Source organism: Pundamilia nyererei, unplaced genomic scaffold, assembly GCF_000239375.1.
Source record: "Pundamilia nyererei isolate P.nyererei 1_Seehausen unplaced genomic scaffold, PunNye1.0 scaffold00005, whole genome shotgun sequence".
NCBI lineage: Eukaryota > Metazoa > Chordata > Actinopteri > Cichliformes > Cichlidae > Pundamilia > Pundamilia nyererei.
The window spans coordinates 440,638-455,786 of NW_005187406.1; the positions used below are offsets into that span (position 1 = coordinate 440,638).

The 15,149-nt window shown below is 39.5% G+C and overlaps 2 protein-coding genes across 6 annotated transcripts; one reads left to right on the forward strand and one right to left on the reverse strand.

Annotated features, from left to right (window-relative positions):
• Positions 1–261: 261 nt before the first annotated feature.
• Positions 262–8,130, reverse strand: dcun1d3 (defective in cullin neddylation 1 domain containing 3). 2 transcript variants are annotated; one of them, XM_005721612.2, is made up of 5 exons: positions 7,708–8,130; positions 6,597–6,659; positions 5,683–5,733; positions 5,024–5,570; positions 262–1,834 (listed from the first exon to the last, which is right to left on the reverse strand). In XM_005721612.2, exons 4-5 carry the CDS (start codon positions 5,458–5,460, stop codon positions 1,291–1,293), a joined length of 981 nt encoding a protein of 326 aa, XP_005721669.1. In that variant the 5' UTR covers positions 5,461–5,570; positions 5,683–5,733; positions 6,597–6,659; positions 7,708–8,130; the 3' UTR covers positions 262–1,290. The 2 variants fall into 2 exon arrangements, with proteins under 2 accessions (XP_005721669.1, XP_005721670.1); XM_005721613.2 differs by lacking the exon at positions 6,597–6,659.
• Positions 8,131–8,398: 268 nt separating this feature from the next.
• On the forward strand, positions 8,399–11,446 carry lyrm1 (LYR motif containing 1). Of its 4 annotated transcripts, XM_005721614.1 has the most exons (6): positions 8,399–8,490; positions 8,615–8,666; positions 10,014–10,185; positions 10,284–10,344; positions 10,917–10,948; positions 11,030–11,446. In XM_005721614.1, the coding sequence occupies exons 2-6, from the start codon at positions 8,653–8,655 to the stop codon at positions 11,141–11,143; spliced, it is 393 nt and encodes a 130-aa protein (XP_005721671.1). In that variant the 5' UTR covers positions 8,399–8,490; positions 8,615–8,652; the 3' UTR covers positions 11,144–11,446. The 4 variants fall into 4 exon arrangements, with proteins under 4 accessions (XP_005721671.1, XP_005721673.1, XP_005721672.1 ...); XM_005721616.1 differs by lacking the exon at positions 8,615–8,666 and having other exon boundaries at positions 9,991–10,185; XM_005721615.2 differs by lacking the exon at positions 8,615–8,666 and having other exon boundaries at positions 8,406–8,490.
• Positions 11,447–15,149: the final 3,703 nt, after the last annotated feature.

The window sequence follows — 15,149 nt, forward strand, 5'->3', positions numbered from 1 at the left end:
TGTGGTTGACATCAATCTCTCTGCAAAGCGTTCCCAAGTATAGCATCTTAGCATGCCATAGGTTTTTGTGCAATTTATTACAACCATCACCAGCAGCAATCAACTTTATTTGTGAAGTGTGCACATATTCTATTTTTATTTTTGTTTAGCAGTTCAAGACTGTGAAGCTTCAAACTCCCAAAAGTAAACAATATACAATAAAGCTTCATGTCGCGCCCAGTGTAATGATCCTGAATATAACGCAGGCTTAGGCATCTTCTGACCAGAAATGACCAAGACCTTGCTTTAATAGATTTGTTGAGATACAGGTTTCCTTATATTGGAAAAAAAGGCAACATCATTGTGTTGTATATGACATTTTCTGCTTCTTGAAAATAGGTGGACAACAAAATGGTAGAGAACGGAGTACAGCAGCAGCTTACACAAGCTAAGCTGATCACCGCACTGTAAGCACTCAAAAAACAACAACAACAACACTCAACACAGATGAGAAGTTGTATCTGTAACCATGGAAAGCAACTTGGATTTAAAACTAATTGAAACTTAAGTTTGTATCTTTTTTTTTTTTTTTTTAAATGAAATGCCCTTGTTACAGAATTGTAATCCATTACTATTAGTTGAGTAATTGCAGGCAGACAGTTGTGAAGGCAATTCAAGTGGAACCAATTCAAATTTCACAGCACTGCAAGATAAAAAACATACAATGCAACTATATTAATCCAATTTCACTGACTCCTACCCTTATGGTAAATCTTGTGTGTGGTAGTAAATTATCTGTGGACATGCTGGCCGATTTTCCCTTCATCTTTATTATTATTATTGTTGTTAGTATTATCATTATTATTATTATAATAACCATTTCCTTGTACAAGATGAGTGGTACTAACAGGTTGAAATCCACTTTCTGTAATTGTAGGGGGGAACCTTGTGTGTTGCCCTTTGAAACAGAGCTTTAAAAAGAGCTAATTTTGCTGGATTGTGGTAGGTAGTTGTATGTTAAAATGGACTTCTTGTCCAATTACTAAAAACAAACAAAACCCAAATATGGGAGGACAGAAGAATAAAACAATAACTTAAATAGAAGTGCATTAAACACAACAGTTCTTGGAGCCCTTTGAAAAACCAAAAAACAGGGTTGGAAAAGCAGAAACCCCACCCCAACAGAAAAAGGGGAGCAAAATGAACAGCTGTTATGGTAATACTAATATTCATCCACTGATTCACAGATGGATAGTTCACTCATATAGGTTGTATCCTTCCCTCCTTTACAAATATTCTTTTGTTTTCTGGTCAGTGGCCCCCCCACGTCTGTGAGCCGCGGCTTCCCTCTGTTTCAAGTCTATCTGAGGTGGGAGAGCAGTCTGTCTCAGTACACCTCCCCTCTTCCTCCTTTGCTGTTAGTGCCTGCTGCTCCTCTTTTTTCCTGCGCTCCAGCTCCCACTCTACAAACGTATCAAAGAGGCTGGGCCAAGCCTCGTCCTCGCTGTAGTTGCTCAGGTCGGGCCCAATCGCCTGGGTGAAGTTGAGGAACATGTTCCACGTGTCCCTTGAGATGCCCCGAATACCTGAGGGGTTCTCTGAAAGGAAGTCCAGCCAGCGCTCTAGGATCGGAGGTGTGTCCTGCGTGAAAACCAGCCGCCATAGGGCAATGGCAATTTCGCGCTGCAGCGAGCGCTGCCCCTCCTCGGCGTCCAGGCCAAACTGGAAGGTGAAGCGGTACAGGTCTTTGAAGTTCTCCTCACCCTGGGCCTCCAGCAACATGCAGGGGAACCGTGAACAGATGCCTTCGAGGCTGTCTGCTTGGATAGCCTTGCATCCTTCGACAAACTCCTTCCTGGTGATGCAAACACGAGAAGCGTGGACATCAGAATCACAATCACAATTTCCAGTCAAGATAAGCACCAGAAAAAATCCATTTACTTTTCCATAGAGCCATATGAGCACAAGTAGACTGAATTAAGACCTAAATCTGCAGAAAATGTACAACAAAACATTGTGAAGACATGTCAGGCAATCACCAGGCTTTATCTTTAACACTACAAACATCAGTGACAAATCCCTGTACTATTTAAGAACACATTATCAAATTTATAGAAAACTTCATTCTTTCATTGCAGCTTTGAATACAGTCATTTCATGCTGAGAGCACTGACCCAGGCAGATATACCTCCTTTGACCTCTACAACAGTGCAGGCTTTTTTAAAACTCAAATGTAATATAAAGAGCTTCAGTAAGCATCAGATCACAAAGAAACATGTTGGGTACCAGAGTCTGGTACTGTCCAAAGCCTCTCAATAGAAAAGTGCTGAGTTCAAAATCTGGACGGACTAACGACCATGCCAATAGGCAGCTCTATTCAACTGCAGACGATCTACTTCCCTTGAGGACCAGCTTGAGACTTATACTTTTGAGAATGAGCACATAACAGGAATAAATGATCGTCACCTTTAAAGAGCTGACTTGTTAAGGGAGAAAGTCAAATTGAGATTTAGTGAGAGAAGACGGGACTTAGTCTGTCACATTTAGTTGAGATAAGGAGATCGTTATTAATCAAATATGTAAAATTCTACTCTGTCATATGTTGTTATAGCTGTAATTCTGTATTCTTTGACTTGTTATAGTATTTCTAAGCTGTTTTTATATATGTAAAAGGGTTAATAGGGACATATGCTAGGTATTAGGGGTGCAAAATATAGTGGTTAACAGCATGTGACAATCTTTGCCTAAAACATGTTATTTAAATAGCTTAAATAGGGGAACAGTATTAAATTCTCAACACATAAGCACATGCAGTTAAGAACCTTTTGACTTCCCCAAGGAAAATGCATAAAAAGTAACCAAGTGTGATCATAACTAGTCATTTTATCTTCCCATTTTTATTAACCCAGATGTTTATCATGCCCCAGATTTATTTTTTAATGGTTATCACACCAGCCTTAAGAACACAGAGCCTGATCGTAGGTCATGTGAAGACTGTTCATCAGTTTGTCTTTATGACATGCAGTTTCCTGGAGATGAGTCAGTCTACTTACTAGTCTGCCAGCAGCTTGATGGCACACATTTAGATTGCGCTTTAGTCTTACTTACCACTTGAAGTGCTTTAAACCACAAGTCACATTCAACCTGTCATCCATACACTGATTTATCTTATACTGCACATCCACTGCTATTTTATAATCACCAATTAAGCTAATGTGTGTGCGGGTCTGTGGGAGGAAACCCACACAGGCACAGGGAGAACGTGCAACTCCAGCAAATAGTGTTACACTGTACAGACGTGGAAATCTGTGTCAGGAGACTTGGACTGTCTCCCTTATTAGCCAGCATTAGGGACGAGCAATCATCTGTGTTTTGATACCATCATATTGTCATTAAAGGCGACTGCCAAATGGTGAGCTAATAGCAGCGGGTGGCAGCAAGCTTTCTCATCACTCATGCCGATGACTGGACGTCAGTATAACGAATCTCCAAGCTCAGTGGACAGCTCAGTGATGCGCAATGTGTTTGCCTGCAACAATTTGGTTCGCCCTCACGCCTTTCATGGCTCACAGTAGTTGCGGGAGCCATACGGAGAATGGAGATTTGTCAGAATACACAAGGAACTCGTCAACTTTCGAGACAGAAAAGAGAGAACAAATGGGCTGCTTTAAATTAAGGAGAAGAGTTACATGAAATAGAAAAATAATCTGTGTTTTCACCTTTAACTCTTGACTCTAAATCTAATCTCCTATCAAGCATAGCACCAACAGCACTAATGCAGTAGAGTATCTGTAAAAAGCTACCTACTCAAGAAGCAAAGTGATCTTTTCTATAACGACTGCCTCACGCATGCTGTTTGCAAATCTGTGTTAGGAGGGTTTAAACGTTTGCCCAGGCTGTGAGTGGTTATTCCACCAATCCCTACATTGTTTTGAATGTAAACATAGCAAGGAGAGGGAAGGTTGCCAGCGCTCTGTGCTACTGCTATTGGGAGTTCACAATGGTACAACTTTTAAAAAAAAGAAAGAAAGAAAAAACTGCCTCTGTGGCTCACTGGCAATCACTGAATCAACCCAAGAAGAAACAATTCAGGAGAAGATAATGCAGGTCCTGAGCTATCTGAAGGGCATATCTATTCACCAAGAACAAACAGAAAAATCCATGAAAAGAAAGAACACCGGAGAAACATCAGCTGTCTGATCTAATCAATGACAACTTCTAAGATACTACTTTAAGAAAAGAAAAAAAACTTTATCACATTCCCTTATCATTCCCTCTGAAGCGGAACCCACTCTATATGTCCACATGATGAGATTATATTATATTATATTGACAGCAGCCGACGATGACGTAGTTGCTGCTACAACTAGAAGTAGCCAGCAGCCAACACTGTACTGTACCCTGCTGCAGTGATGGAAACTGCTGGCTGTCTGAGAACAGTTTTAATGTTTTTTTAAATAGATAACAAGTTTGGAAGTATTAATCACACAGACTGAATGTGTTACTGTAAACAAATCCCACAGTAATCAAACTGTATATAATAGACAATCAATAATACAGCGATTGTCCTCATTCCAGAGGGATCCCGCCTAACTTAATCACATGTTTCTGACAATGTGCTACAGAGAAGAAAAGGACTGGTTTCATGGAGGAACATTTCTTGGGAAATTTCATTTGAGATTTTAAAAGGAAAATTATTTTTTCCCCCTTTTTGACCTTTATTTGACTTACAATGAAGAAAGATGTGAAACATGGTGAGACTAACTAACAGGAATGAGCTGTGACAAATGAATCTGACTTTTTAAAAATGTGGACTTGGGCAATCTTGTTTTAATGAGCATTTTCATCATCTAACACCTGTCAGACAAACAAATAAGAGCAACAGCTATGTGCTGTGGTACATCGGACAAAGATACATACTTATCAGTATCATTATAATTATAATCACACAGAAGTAATAACTGTGTAGTGGTCATGCTAGTTTATCCTGATTGACAAACATGGATAATGACAACACGCCCTGTTCTCAAAAACTCCACCTTACCTTGTAAACTTGCACATGGTTGCTGCTTGAAACTTCCAGGCAAGAACCAGGACACGAAACTCAGCCGGGTCAACGCACAGGTCATTACAAAACCTCTCCATGCCCTCTTCCAAGATGGTATCTTCCTGTTCATCTTTGTAACAGCAGAACAGCTCCTCAATGCGCTTGACCGACAGCCCATCTCCATCCAGAAGCTCATCCTTGCGTGTGTCCCCTGCAGTGATGATGGGCGTCTCCACTGTGACCTCTAAAGGTTTGGTGCCATTTGACAGCTCATTGGTGGCTTTGCTACACTGGGTGCCAGGATCCTCTTTGTGGCTCCCGACACCACCAGCGCTGCCACCTTTCTTGTGAGACTTTCCTCCGCTTTCCTTGTCTCCACTCTTGCTGCCGAGCGAGGATGTCGGATTCTTACACTTGGTGACACACTGGCCCATGTCTTCCTCCCGGTCCCTCGTCTGTCTTTCCTCCTCGCCTTCAGTCCCCGTCTGAACCACCTAGACGCCTCTTCTCTGGCCTCACAAGACGTCTCAACATACCCTCAAGCCTGAGGGGGAAGAACATTTATTAAGAATAAAAAGTTACACCCAGCAACTCTTAAAAAAAAAATGTTAAAATGTGGATATTAGTACAGAGGAACACAGAAAATGTCAAGCTACCTCTGCTAAATCTACCACGATCCAAGTCTTCAATGGGAAGATTTAAAAACCCTGAAAAACAAAGCAAAACAAAAATAATCTATAGGCATTAATTCAATGCTTAAACATTGTTCGGGTTACCATAGAAACCTTGTCAAAAGTAGTACAAGAGGAATATCACCCTTAACCACAGAAGCCTACCGGTGGGTTGTGTGTTAAGTCAGACCTATATAGACCTATATAACTCTTATATGACGGCTGTAGGAGCTTTTCTTGGTATTACCATAGAGTTAGTTATAGGTAATTAAAATAGGAATACAATTGTATAAATATTGTGATACAAATAACTGCATTTATAGGTCATCCTCTGTGCCGTGTTCACATAAACGTGTGTGTGGGGGGGTTCTCTTTGAACAGTGGAAGTTTTACCTCCTTTTATACTAAGCAGTAGATTATTGCACAATATTGCTTCTTCATTCTCTACTAGCAATAATGAAAGCAGATGAAAAATAAAAACACTGAAAACACCAAACATGGACCAAGAATACAGGGCTACTATGGTTATCCATGTCTTTTTTAGGATTTTACAGCAACATATGTTAATTACACTGGCTCTATGTAGTTAGGATTTTTTTTATACTAATATTTTGCATCTTGCAAGTTAGCATACAGGACTTTCTAGGTTTTCTAAAGGACTAACAAGTAAAATGTGGCAAAAACACAAAAGGCATACAAGATTATGAGATACTGACCAAGTTGCAACTGAACTTGAGTTTACATTAATCAAACTAAAGCTTGCTTTGTAAACTGTTTTCTCTACCTACCCATTTAACTTAAATGTTTCTTTGATGAATGCATGTTAATGAAATTAATCAGTCAGACGGAAAAACATGAGGTGATCGTGTGTCTGATAACTAATAAAATAGCTGACTTACAATCCTTCAGATGGCATTGTCTTTCTACTGAGCTCCATCATTGTGACCTTGCCATCCACAATGCTGAAAAGACACATTATCTTGTCATCATAAGCAGAAAGTGATAGCTCATCATTTCCAAACCTGCAGGTCTATTTTGGTCAACATGCTATTAATATGTAATTTGAGAACTTGCAAAGAGTTTGCCTTATTTCAGGATTTTTCATTTACTTGTTTATAACTGCAAATAAGTTAGCTATGTTGCATACTGTGAACTGTGAAAAGCTGAGCTTTGACACCGTTGGCTTTAAGGAACTACATCTCAAAAGGGCCGCAATATTCCAGTTTGTGATGTAAAAGCCACAACTTCAGGAAACTTCTCAAACCAACTTCTACCTTTTGCAGTGATCACTGACCTAACAGTGATATGACCCTTGACTTCATATTTAATGCATGGATTCAACATCAGGGCAAAAAGCCAGTCCTGATCAATACATGGGGCATGTAGGGGCAAATCTCTCTCACATCTGCTGTGGCCAAGTTCACCTAACTAAGCTCAGATGGCCGTCTGAATTTATATTTATTAAATTTTGTTTATTTGGCTACATATAATCCGCAATAAGCTGGCACTGGAGTTAGTAAACACTAAGCAGCCTAGTGACCTATACAGCCAGTAGTTTAAACAGATTATTAGCTCGTCCCGAGGTGAACTGGAATACGACTGTGTTACATATGCAACACTGTTATATCGATATATCCTCAGCGGCCCTTTACCAACATCTACAATAATATCATTTCAATCAAGTTAACGTTTGTTGGGAGGGTGAGTATAACAACACAAGTACAACACTCAAAAATATAGTGTAAACCGCCATTAAATAATCACCCGCACCTCGGACTTTTAACTATTACATACAAATTCAGATGGCAGTCGTTGTTAAGCTGCTATTGAGCCACATTAGATCACAGCACCGGGCCATTTAACAGCTCCATCCCAACTGCCCGGCCCTGGCGACGTCGTCATAGCTAGCTAGCATCAGCTCGATTAACTAAAAGTTAGCTCTCGGCTATGCTAGGTATTTTTCGATTAAGACATCAAGAAATAATAAAATTATCACCGTAAAAAACTTACCTTTAGGGGAAAACACATTCGGTCGAGTGTGGATGTACATCACTTTGTGAATAGCTGAAGAAATTTAGTAGTTAAAGAAGTTAGCCAAAAAATACGAACTGAAGCAAACTCGTCGCGTTAACTCAGATTGCTAGCTAACTAGCTAGCAGCTGATCACAAAAAAAAAACTTCCACATCAATGTTGAATTCTGTTCCACGCTTAGAAAATAAGCAAGTAACAAGCTAGCAACTAGCTTTAGAGTCCATCTTCAGTTGTGTTCGCTGTTTGGTGTGAGTTAAAACGCCAGCTTGGACTAAATCACCCAATTTCTTTGTGCTTCCCCCTTTTAGTCATTGAGTGGAGCTACATTATGGACATTTTCCTGCATCACTTCCTCCCTGCCTACAAGCACCCAACAGCTGATCCTCGCGTCTGCGACGCTAACGTACATCCTTTTATTTTAACCAATTGATGGAAGTATTCATATGACAAGGAAAAAGTCGATGTTTTGTAGATCACAGTAATATCCAAAATGAAAAATGACTCAAAAACCCCACTGTAAATTAATTACAATCGCTCATACACATTGAACTGTAGAGGTGTTTATATTAATTTCTGCCTTATTTCTACTTTTTATCCACTAACAAGTGAAACAAATACAACTTTGACTAAAAGTATATGAACTCTTTTATGTTTGTGTTTATTACTTAGCTTCTTCCCGATTAGCCATGAGTAAGCGTCATCATTAGGCGACTGTCCTAGCAAGCGGCTGGTAAATTAGCCTCTTCTTCAGACACAGACGGGTATGTCAATTCTTCGTTTGTGGTGTTAATTAAAGTATGATTCGCGACAATTCGAATTCAAGTTGTTAATGTGACAGGCAGTAACATTGCCTTTAATTTAATCTCCCTGTCTTTGTACGTTTAGGTCAGTCACAATAAGGGCTAGCTTCAAGGTTTCAATTGATGCTAAAACATCAGTGAGTACAAATAACGAGAATGGTTTTATTTAATATACAACGTAATTCAGTCTGCGCGCATACTAGAACATACAGTTAATACCTCTCCGTCAGTCATGTAACAGTTTGTTTAATATCTCAGTGTTGATTTTAGTGGCATCTAGCGTTGAATATGGCTATTATATTTAACTATAATTTAAAAATCTAAAACTACAGTACTGTGCAAGTCTTTTCTTTATATTTTGCAAGGAAAATTGAAAATCATTTATATAATAGAAATACAGTATATAAGGCTAAACCAAGTTTTGCAGGCCTTGAAGGTCAATATTTGATATGACCGCCTTTATTCTTCAACAAAACAACATCCTGAAGTCAGCTTTCTTGCCATTTTATTAAGTAGTCTCCAGGAATAGTTCTCCAGGCGTCTTGAAAGACATTCAAATCTCTTTTGTTTTGTTTTTTATTTTCTGTTCACCACACTGTTTCAGTCATGTTGAGGTCCATGCTCCGGAGGCCAATCCATAGCATTTCACAGAGAGCTGTAGACACTCACTGTCATTGTTCTCTACTGACCTCCTTTGTACATAGAGTAACAATGATTTGTAAATGAATTTGCAAATTTGGATTCCTCTCCATTAAGCTCTGTTGCCACTGATTTTTCAGTCCAGTTCTTGTGTAATTTGGCATACCCCAGGCTTCTTGAGACCATTTTTAATGTGGCTTCAGTGAACAGTTGATGGATCGACTAATGGGCCACATGCTTCTCTCAGGTCCTCTGTCTGGTCTTTCCTGGATTTTTTCCCCCAATTTCTTAAGGACGTGACATTCAGGTACTGTTCACCTGCTCTAGATAGTTTGTAAGGGATATTTTCATCCTACGCCAATTTAGTTTCCTCAATTTTTTTTAAGGACCCTTTGGACACCATGGAGAAGTATGCCAAGTTTTCAGCTAATCGCTTTTTGGGAATCACCTTGTTAATGCAAATATGCTGTGTTATCTTTGACATTATTATTGGATTAAACTCAAGACTTTTGCACAGTACTGGAAAGATGTTCATATATTCATTTACTAATTGCTTGCTTAGCATGCACATTATTGTTATGTTTCTCATTATAACGCACTTCATGTCTTAATTGTGCAGTAAAGCTCTTAATTAAAGTCCTAGTAGTTAAAGAAAAGAGCAATAAATAATGTCACATCTAGCTAACTAACCACCAGTGGTATAATCGAGTAATAAAGGCTGCAAGTATAGAGCATCCATCCATCTTCAGCTTATCTAATTCAGGGGCACGATGTGGGGGACGGAACACAAACAGATAATGCAGTAAAAACTTTATTTTGCAGGTATCTTTTGTTTTTTTCCTCAGATTCGGAGCCCCGATGACTGCCTCCACCCGTACCACTGTGCTGTCACTGTACATGCGTGTTTTTCGCATTGCCCGAACCTGGCAAGCACAGAGTGGTGTTGCAAGTGACACGGAGACAGAGAGGAAGTACATACTGCAGGAGGCCCACAATCTGTTCAGACGGAACCAAAAGGTGTGAACGACACTCTGCTCTCTAATATGCTTTTTTTTTAAAAAGAGAAAATGGCTTTATGGCATCTTTAAGACTTTGTGTGTTGTTTTGTTTTTCAGCTCACAGAACAAGAATCAATAAGAAAGTGTATAGAAGAATGTGAAGCAAGGATAGAAATCGGTAAGAATGGAGAAAAGCAGCAAGTTGTTGTTTTTTATGTAGTGAGCATGTCAAAAGGCCACAATAGTAGCAACACCATTTTTTGATTTTCATGTGTCTCAGGGAAATATACTGATAATATGTAACCTTTCTAATTCAGTTGTATCAGTGATTTTGGAATGTCTTCAGCCTGAAAGCATGCAGAATGGTGTTGTTGACTGAATGTACTGAAACATCTGACGTGCACAGACATTCTGAAAAGGTTAACAATAATCCAGTGCCGCGTTTACGCAACTCTTACACATCACGCACTGAGTCTTTGTCAGTTGAAAGGTTTTCAGCATGTCAAGCGTGAGTAAGCAGCAAAGCTGACCTGATGACCTGAATGATTTAGATTAAAAAAAATCGTGGTTGAAACTGCAGAGAAAAAATAACAATACAAGCCTGCGGTAACAGCATGAGAAAAGTGCAATGTTGTGCTCTTACATACTTACCCAAACAATGATTTTTCTTGGCTTTTATTTTATAATTTGTTTATAGTTTGATGTAACGTTGTCACTGACACGTTGTTATTTTTTAAAAATTTTTTAAAGGTCTTCATTACAGAAACCCATATCCAAGAGCTGTAAGTAATTACACTTTATTAGACCATAATGGGTGAAAATTTTGGGGGGGATTTTATTTGCATACTCTGTGTGTGTTGCAGACGTATCTACCACCCATGGGACTGGCAACTCAGAAGGGCAGGAAGCTACGAGCACAGCAGCGCCTGAGGAAACAGGCCAAACCAATTTACTTACAGTCACATGATGAGACCTGATGCTCGACATCCCCGATCTTTGTCAAGAGTTCAAGTTACCAAGGAGAGAAAACTAGAGAGCTGTTGCAGTCGAGATGCTGCAAGCACTCAATGATGCAGGAACGCACGTCATTCAGGATAAAGCCACTTTTCATTGTATTTTCTTTTTCAAAACACAACCATGAGTTGTAACTGTAGGTGAAGAGTGTCAGATTCCTTTCAGCTCAGGGAAGCTCCCACTGTACCACTTTCTAATATCATACAAGTTTGTATATTTTATTTATTGTTGAGTTCATTCGATTAATAAAATTGTCTCAATGTGGAGGATTTCCAGACTCTTTTAAACTCACTGTCAGAAATCATGAAATTCACTAAATATTCTCTAATAAGCAATTTTGTTAGGACCATATATTTTTTAGCTTTTAATTTAGTTAATGGAAAAATTAAACAAAAGGTGATTAAAGCACTTGTCAGATTGTACTTTCACAAGCATTGTATCCCCTATCTCTGTTTCCTTATGGCAGTACAGGATCAATTTATACATCGGTCTCTGTTTCTCTAGAATTTTAGAGCTTTGTTGTGGTTCAGTATGGTTTCCTCTGACCCAGTTTGTGCAGCTGTATCTCAAATCTCGTAAAAAACCCAGAATGCTATGAGAGCAGTTTGCTTTGATATGTTTTATTTACCTCGAGCCCCCCATAATAATGACACAGAGAATACAGAGAAAGAACAGCTCGGGGCGTGCATCGCTTTCAGTTCCATTTGGGGATAACTCGCATATTGATTATAGTGGCAACGACCTGCAGGTGGGGTCAGTGATCCATGTCTAATATGACTCATGTTATTGTTGACTGAATACTGAGTCATTTTTCAGCACAGGCTAAAGAGCATTCGCTCTCCCTGTAAAATGATCACAAATATTCTGCTTTCTTTAAAAGTTTACTTGCTCTGATCACTGAACACCTCTCATTCACGGACAGCAGGTATTATGCATAGTGACCCATGTGCAATTTATAAAATACACTAAATGCACAATAAAGGATGAAATTGTGATTTGAATTAATAAACCAAGAAAGCCAATTAACTTTACAGCAAACAATCAGTGTTTTTATCAATAAGAGGAAACTTGTTCATCTTTAAAAGGGAAAATATTTCTGTGTTATGGTGGTGTGAAAAAGTGTTTGCCTCCTTCCTGATTTCCTATTTTTTGAATGCTTGTCACATGTAAATGATTTTAGATCATCATAGATAACAAGTAAACAAAATGCAGTTTGTAAATGAAGTTGTTTATTATTAAAAGGGAAAAATATCCATACCTACATGGCCCTGTGTGAAAAAGGGATTGCCCCCTTAACCTAATAACCGGTTGGGCCCCCCTTAGCAGCAACAACTGCAATCAGGCATTTGCAATAACTGACAATGAGTCTTTTACAGCGCTGTGGAGGAATTTTGGCCCATTCATCTTTGCAGAATTGTAATTCAGACACACTGGAGGGTTTTCGAGCATGAACCGCCTTTTTAAGGTCATGCCACAGTATCGCAATCAGATTCAGGTCAGGACTTTGACTAGGCCACTCCAAAGGCTTCATTTTGTTTTTCTTCAGCTATTCAGAGGTGGGCTTGATGGTGTGTTTTGTATCATCATCCTGCTGCAGAACCCAGATGCCCTTCAGCCTGAGGTCACAAACAGATGACCAGACATTCACCTTCAAGATGTTTTGATAGACAGAAGAATTCCAGGTTCAGAGGCAGCAAAACAGCCGCAGACGTTCACACTAGCACCACACTTTACTATTGGTATGACATTCCTTTTCTGAAATGCTGTGTTAGTTTTATGCCACATGTAACGGGACTCAAACCTTCCAAAAAGTTCTGCTTTTGTGTTGCTTTTTTTGAGATCTCTTAAGTTTGTCAGAAAGGTTTCATTTAGGTGATTTCTTAATTCAGCAGGTCTGGCAGTAATCAGGTGGCAGTGAAACCGAACTCAACTTTGCAAAATATGTAGTTAATCACAGTTAACCAATGTTTTTACAAGGTGGAGTCAATCCCATTTTCACACAGGGCCATGGAAGTTTTGATTTTTTCTCCTCCTTAACAATGAACACGTTTATTTAGAAACTGCATTTTGTGTTTAGTTGTGTTATTTTTGTCTAATATTTAAATTTCTTTGATGATGTAAAACATTTAAGTGTAACGAGCATATAAAAATAGGAAATCAGGAAGGAGGCAAACACTTTTTCACACCACTGTAAATATAGGGTCATTAAGTTCTATGACTGATGAGCCTCTACAGTAACTTGGTACACTTCAGTGTGCTGGCTGGAGCCCAAAAGTACTTGAAAAGCCCTCTGTAGCTGATCTATTCTGTGGGGACCAGAGTACATTTTTATGTTTTGCCCCACTTTCCTGAAGGAAGTGTAAGAAAAAAAAATCAAAAAATGTAGATCAGCAAACATGCCCTCTGGTAATCTCAGTGGGGCATGCACTTACAGTTCAGTATTTTTCTCTGGTGATACCGTGCTGTGTGACGTTGAGCTGTATCATACTTTATCAGGTCCTTTACAGTCACCCTGTGGACTGGATCACCTTGACTATAAAATGCCTGTTCTCTTTTAATACAGTTAGAGGTCATTCTGCTTATCCTCTAGTGTCACATTAGCCCGCATGCAGCCACAGGATGGAGCTCAGTGAACACCAAATTAAGGGAAGTGTGCAAGTGCTTTTGGGTGACGTCAGTTGAGCGGCTGACACATGAGGGTACAACCTCAGGCTGTGGCGTTGGCGTATTTAGAAGTGAACAGAGCCCTTGTAGGTTTAAATAGCTTTGGTTCAAACATAGAGGTACATAGCCCCGTCCCCAAACCCTCGGGGAAAGAAAAAGAGTGGGTTTCAGTCACATGGACCCAGTTTGTGACGCACGCGGAAAATAAGGTTTGTAAAGGAAACCTCAAGGGAGATCGCCTGTAAAGTAATCTCTTAAATAATGGGGGTCAGACAAGGAGACAGTGGTAAGATGAGCCTGTAACAACATCACAATTAACTAAACAAGGCTCTCTACAAAAAGTCAAACCTGCCAATAAGTGTGGGCGTTAAAATGTGATCATGATTGTGTGGATGACTGATGGGTGATTTAGGAAACAACAGAAGTGAATTAAAGCGAACCATATTCAAATGAAGAAATTGTAAATATTTCAAGCTCATTACATACAATATTTTTTGAAACCACGAGAAAGGGCGCACCGAGATGACTCTCCCCCCTTAACAAATGTAATAGAAGAGACACTGTGCAAAGTGAAATTAAACTCCAAACTAGGAAAGCACCGAAACTGATCTCTTTATCCACCAGGGGTCAGCCACACTTAATCCTTAATTCTTGTGCAGCTCAGCGAGTTCATTCATAAGAAATGTGACCTAGCTTTCCCTGATTTAGTGGACCACAGTCAAGGTACAAGTGCCAGAATTGTTCAGGTAACACAAACTCTGTGATCTTTATACAAAAATCAGCTTGGTTATGATTAAATTCAGTCCGACTCACAAATAAAACATTTCACAAGAACCTGCAAACAGATGCTCTCTGATGAGGAATTCATTACCACTTCAGACTGAAATAAGACTGATGCATTTGTTTAATTTGTGGCATTATTGCTTCTTTTTTCAAACAGTGTTACCTGAGTGACAAAGCACTGTCCCTGTAATCCTTTTCTGCATGGCTTTATCAGTCTCTCACATAATTGGGGTGTAATTTTGGCCCACTCGTCTTTACAATATTGCTTCAGTTCATTGAGGTTTGGGAACTTTAATTCATACACAGCTGTCTTAACTGGAGGTCTGGACTTTGGCTGCTCCATTACAACACCTGCGCATACCAGCTAGCTCCTGTGTTCACTGAGATATTCAACATCTCTTTATCTCAGTCGGTGATCCCCACATGCTTCAAAGAGTCCATCATTGTTCCTGTCCCGAAGAAACCCCACCCTGCTTCTCTCAATGACTATCGCCCTGTAGCCCTCACCTCAGTAGTGATGAA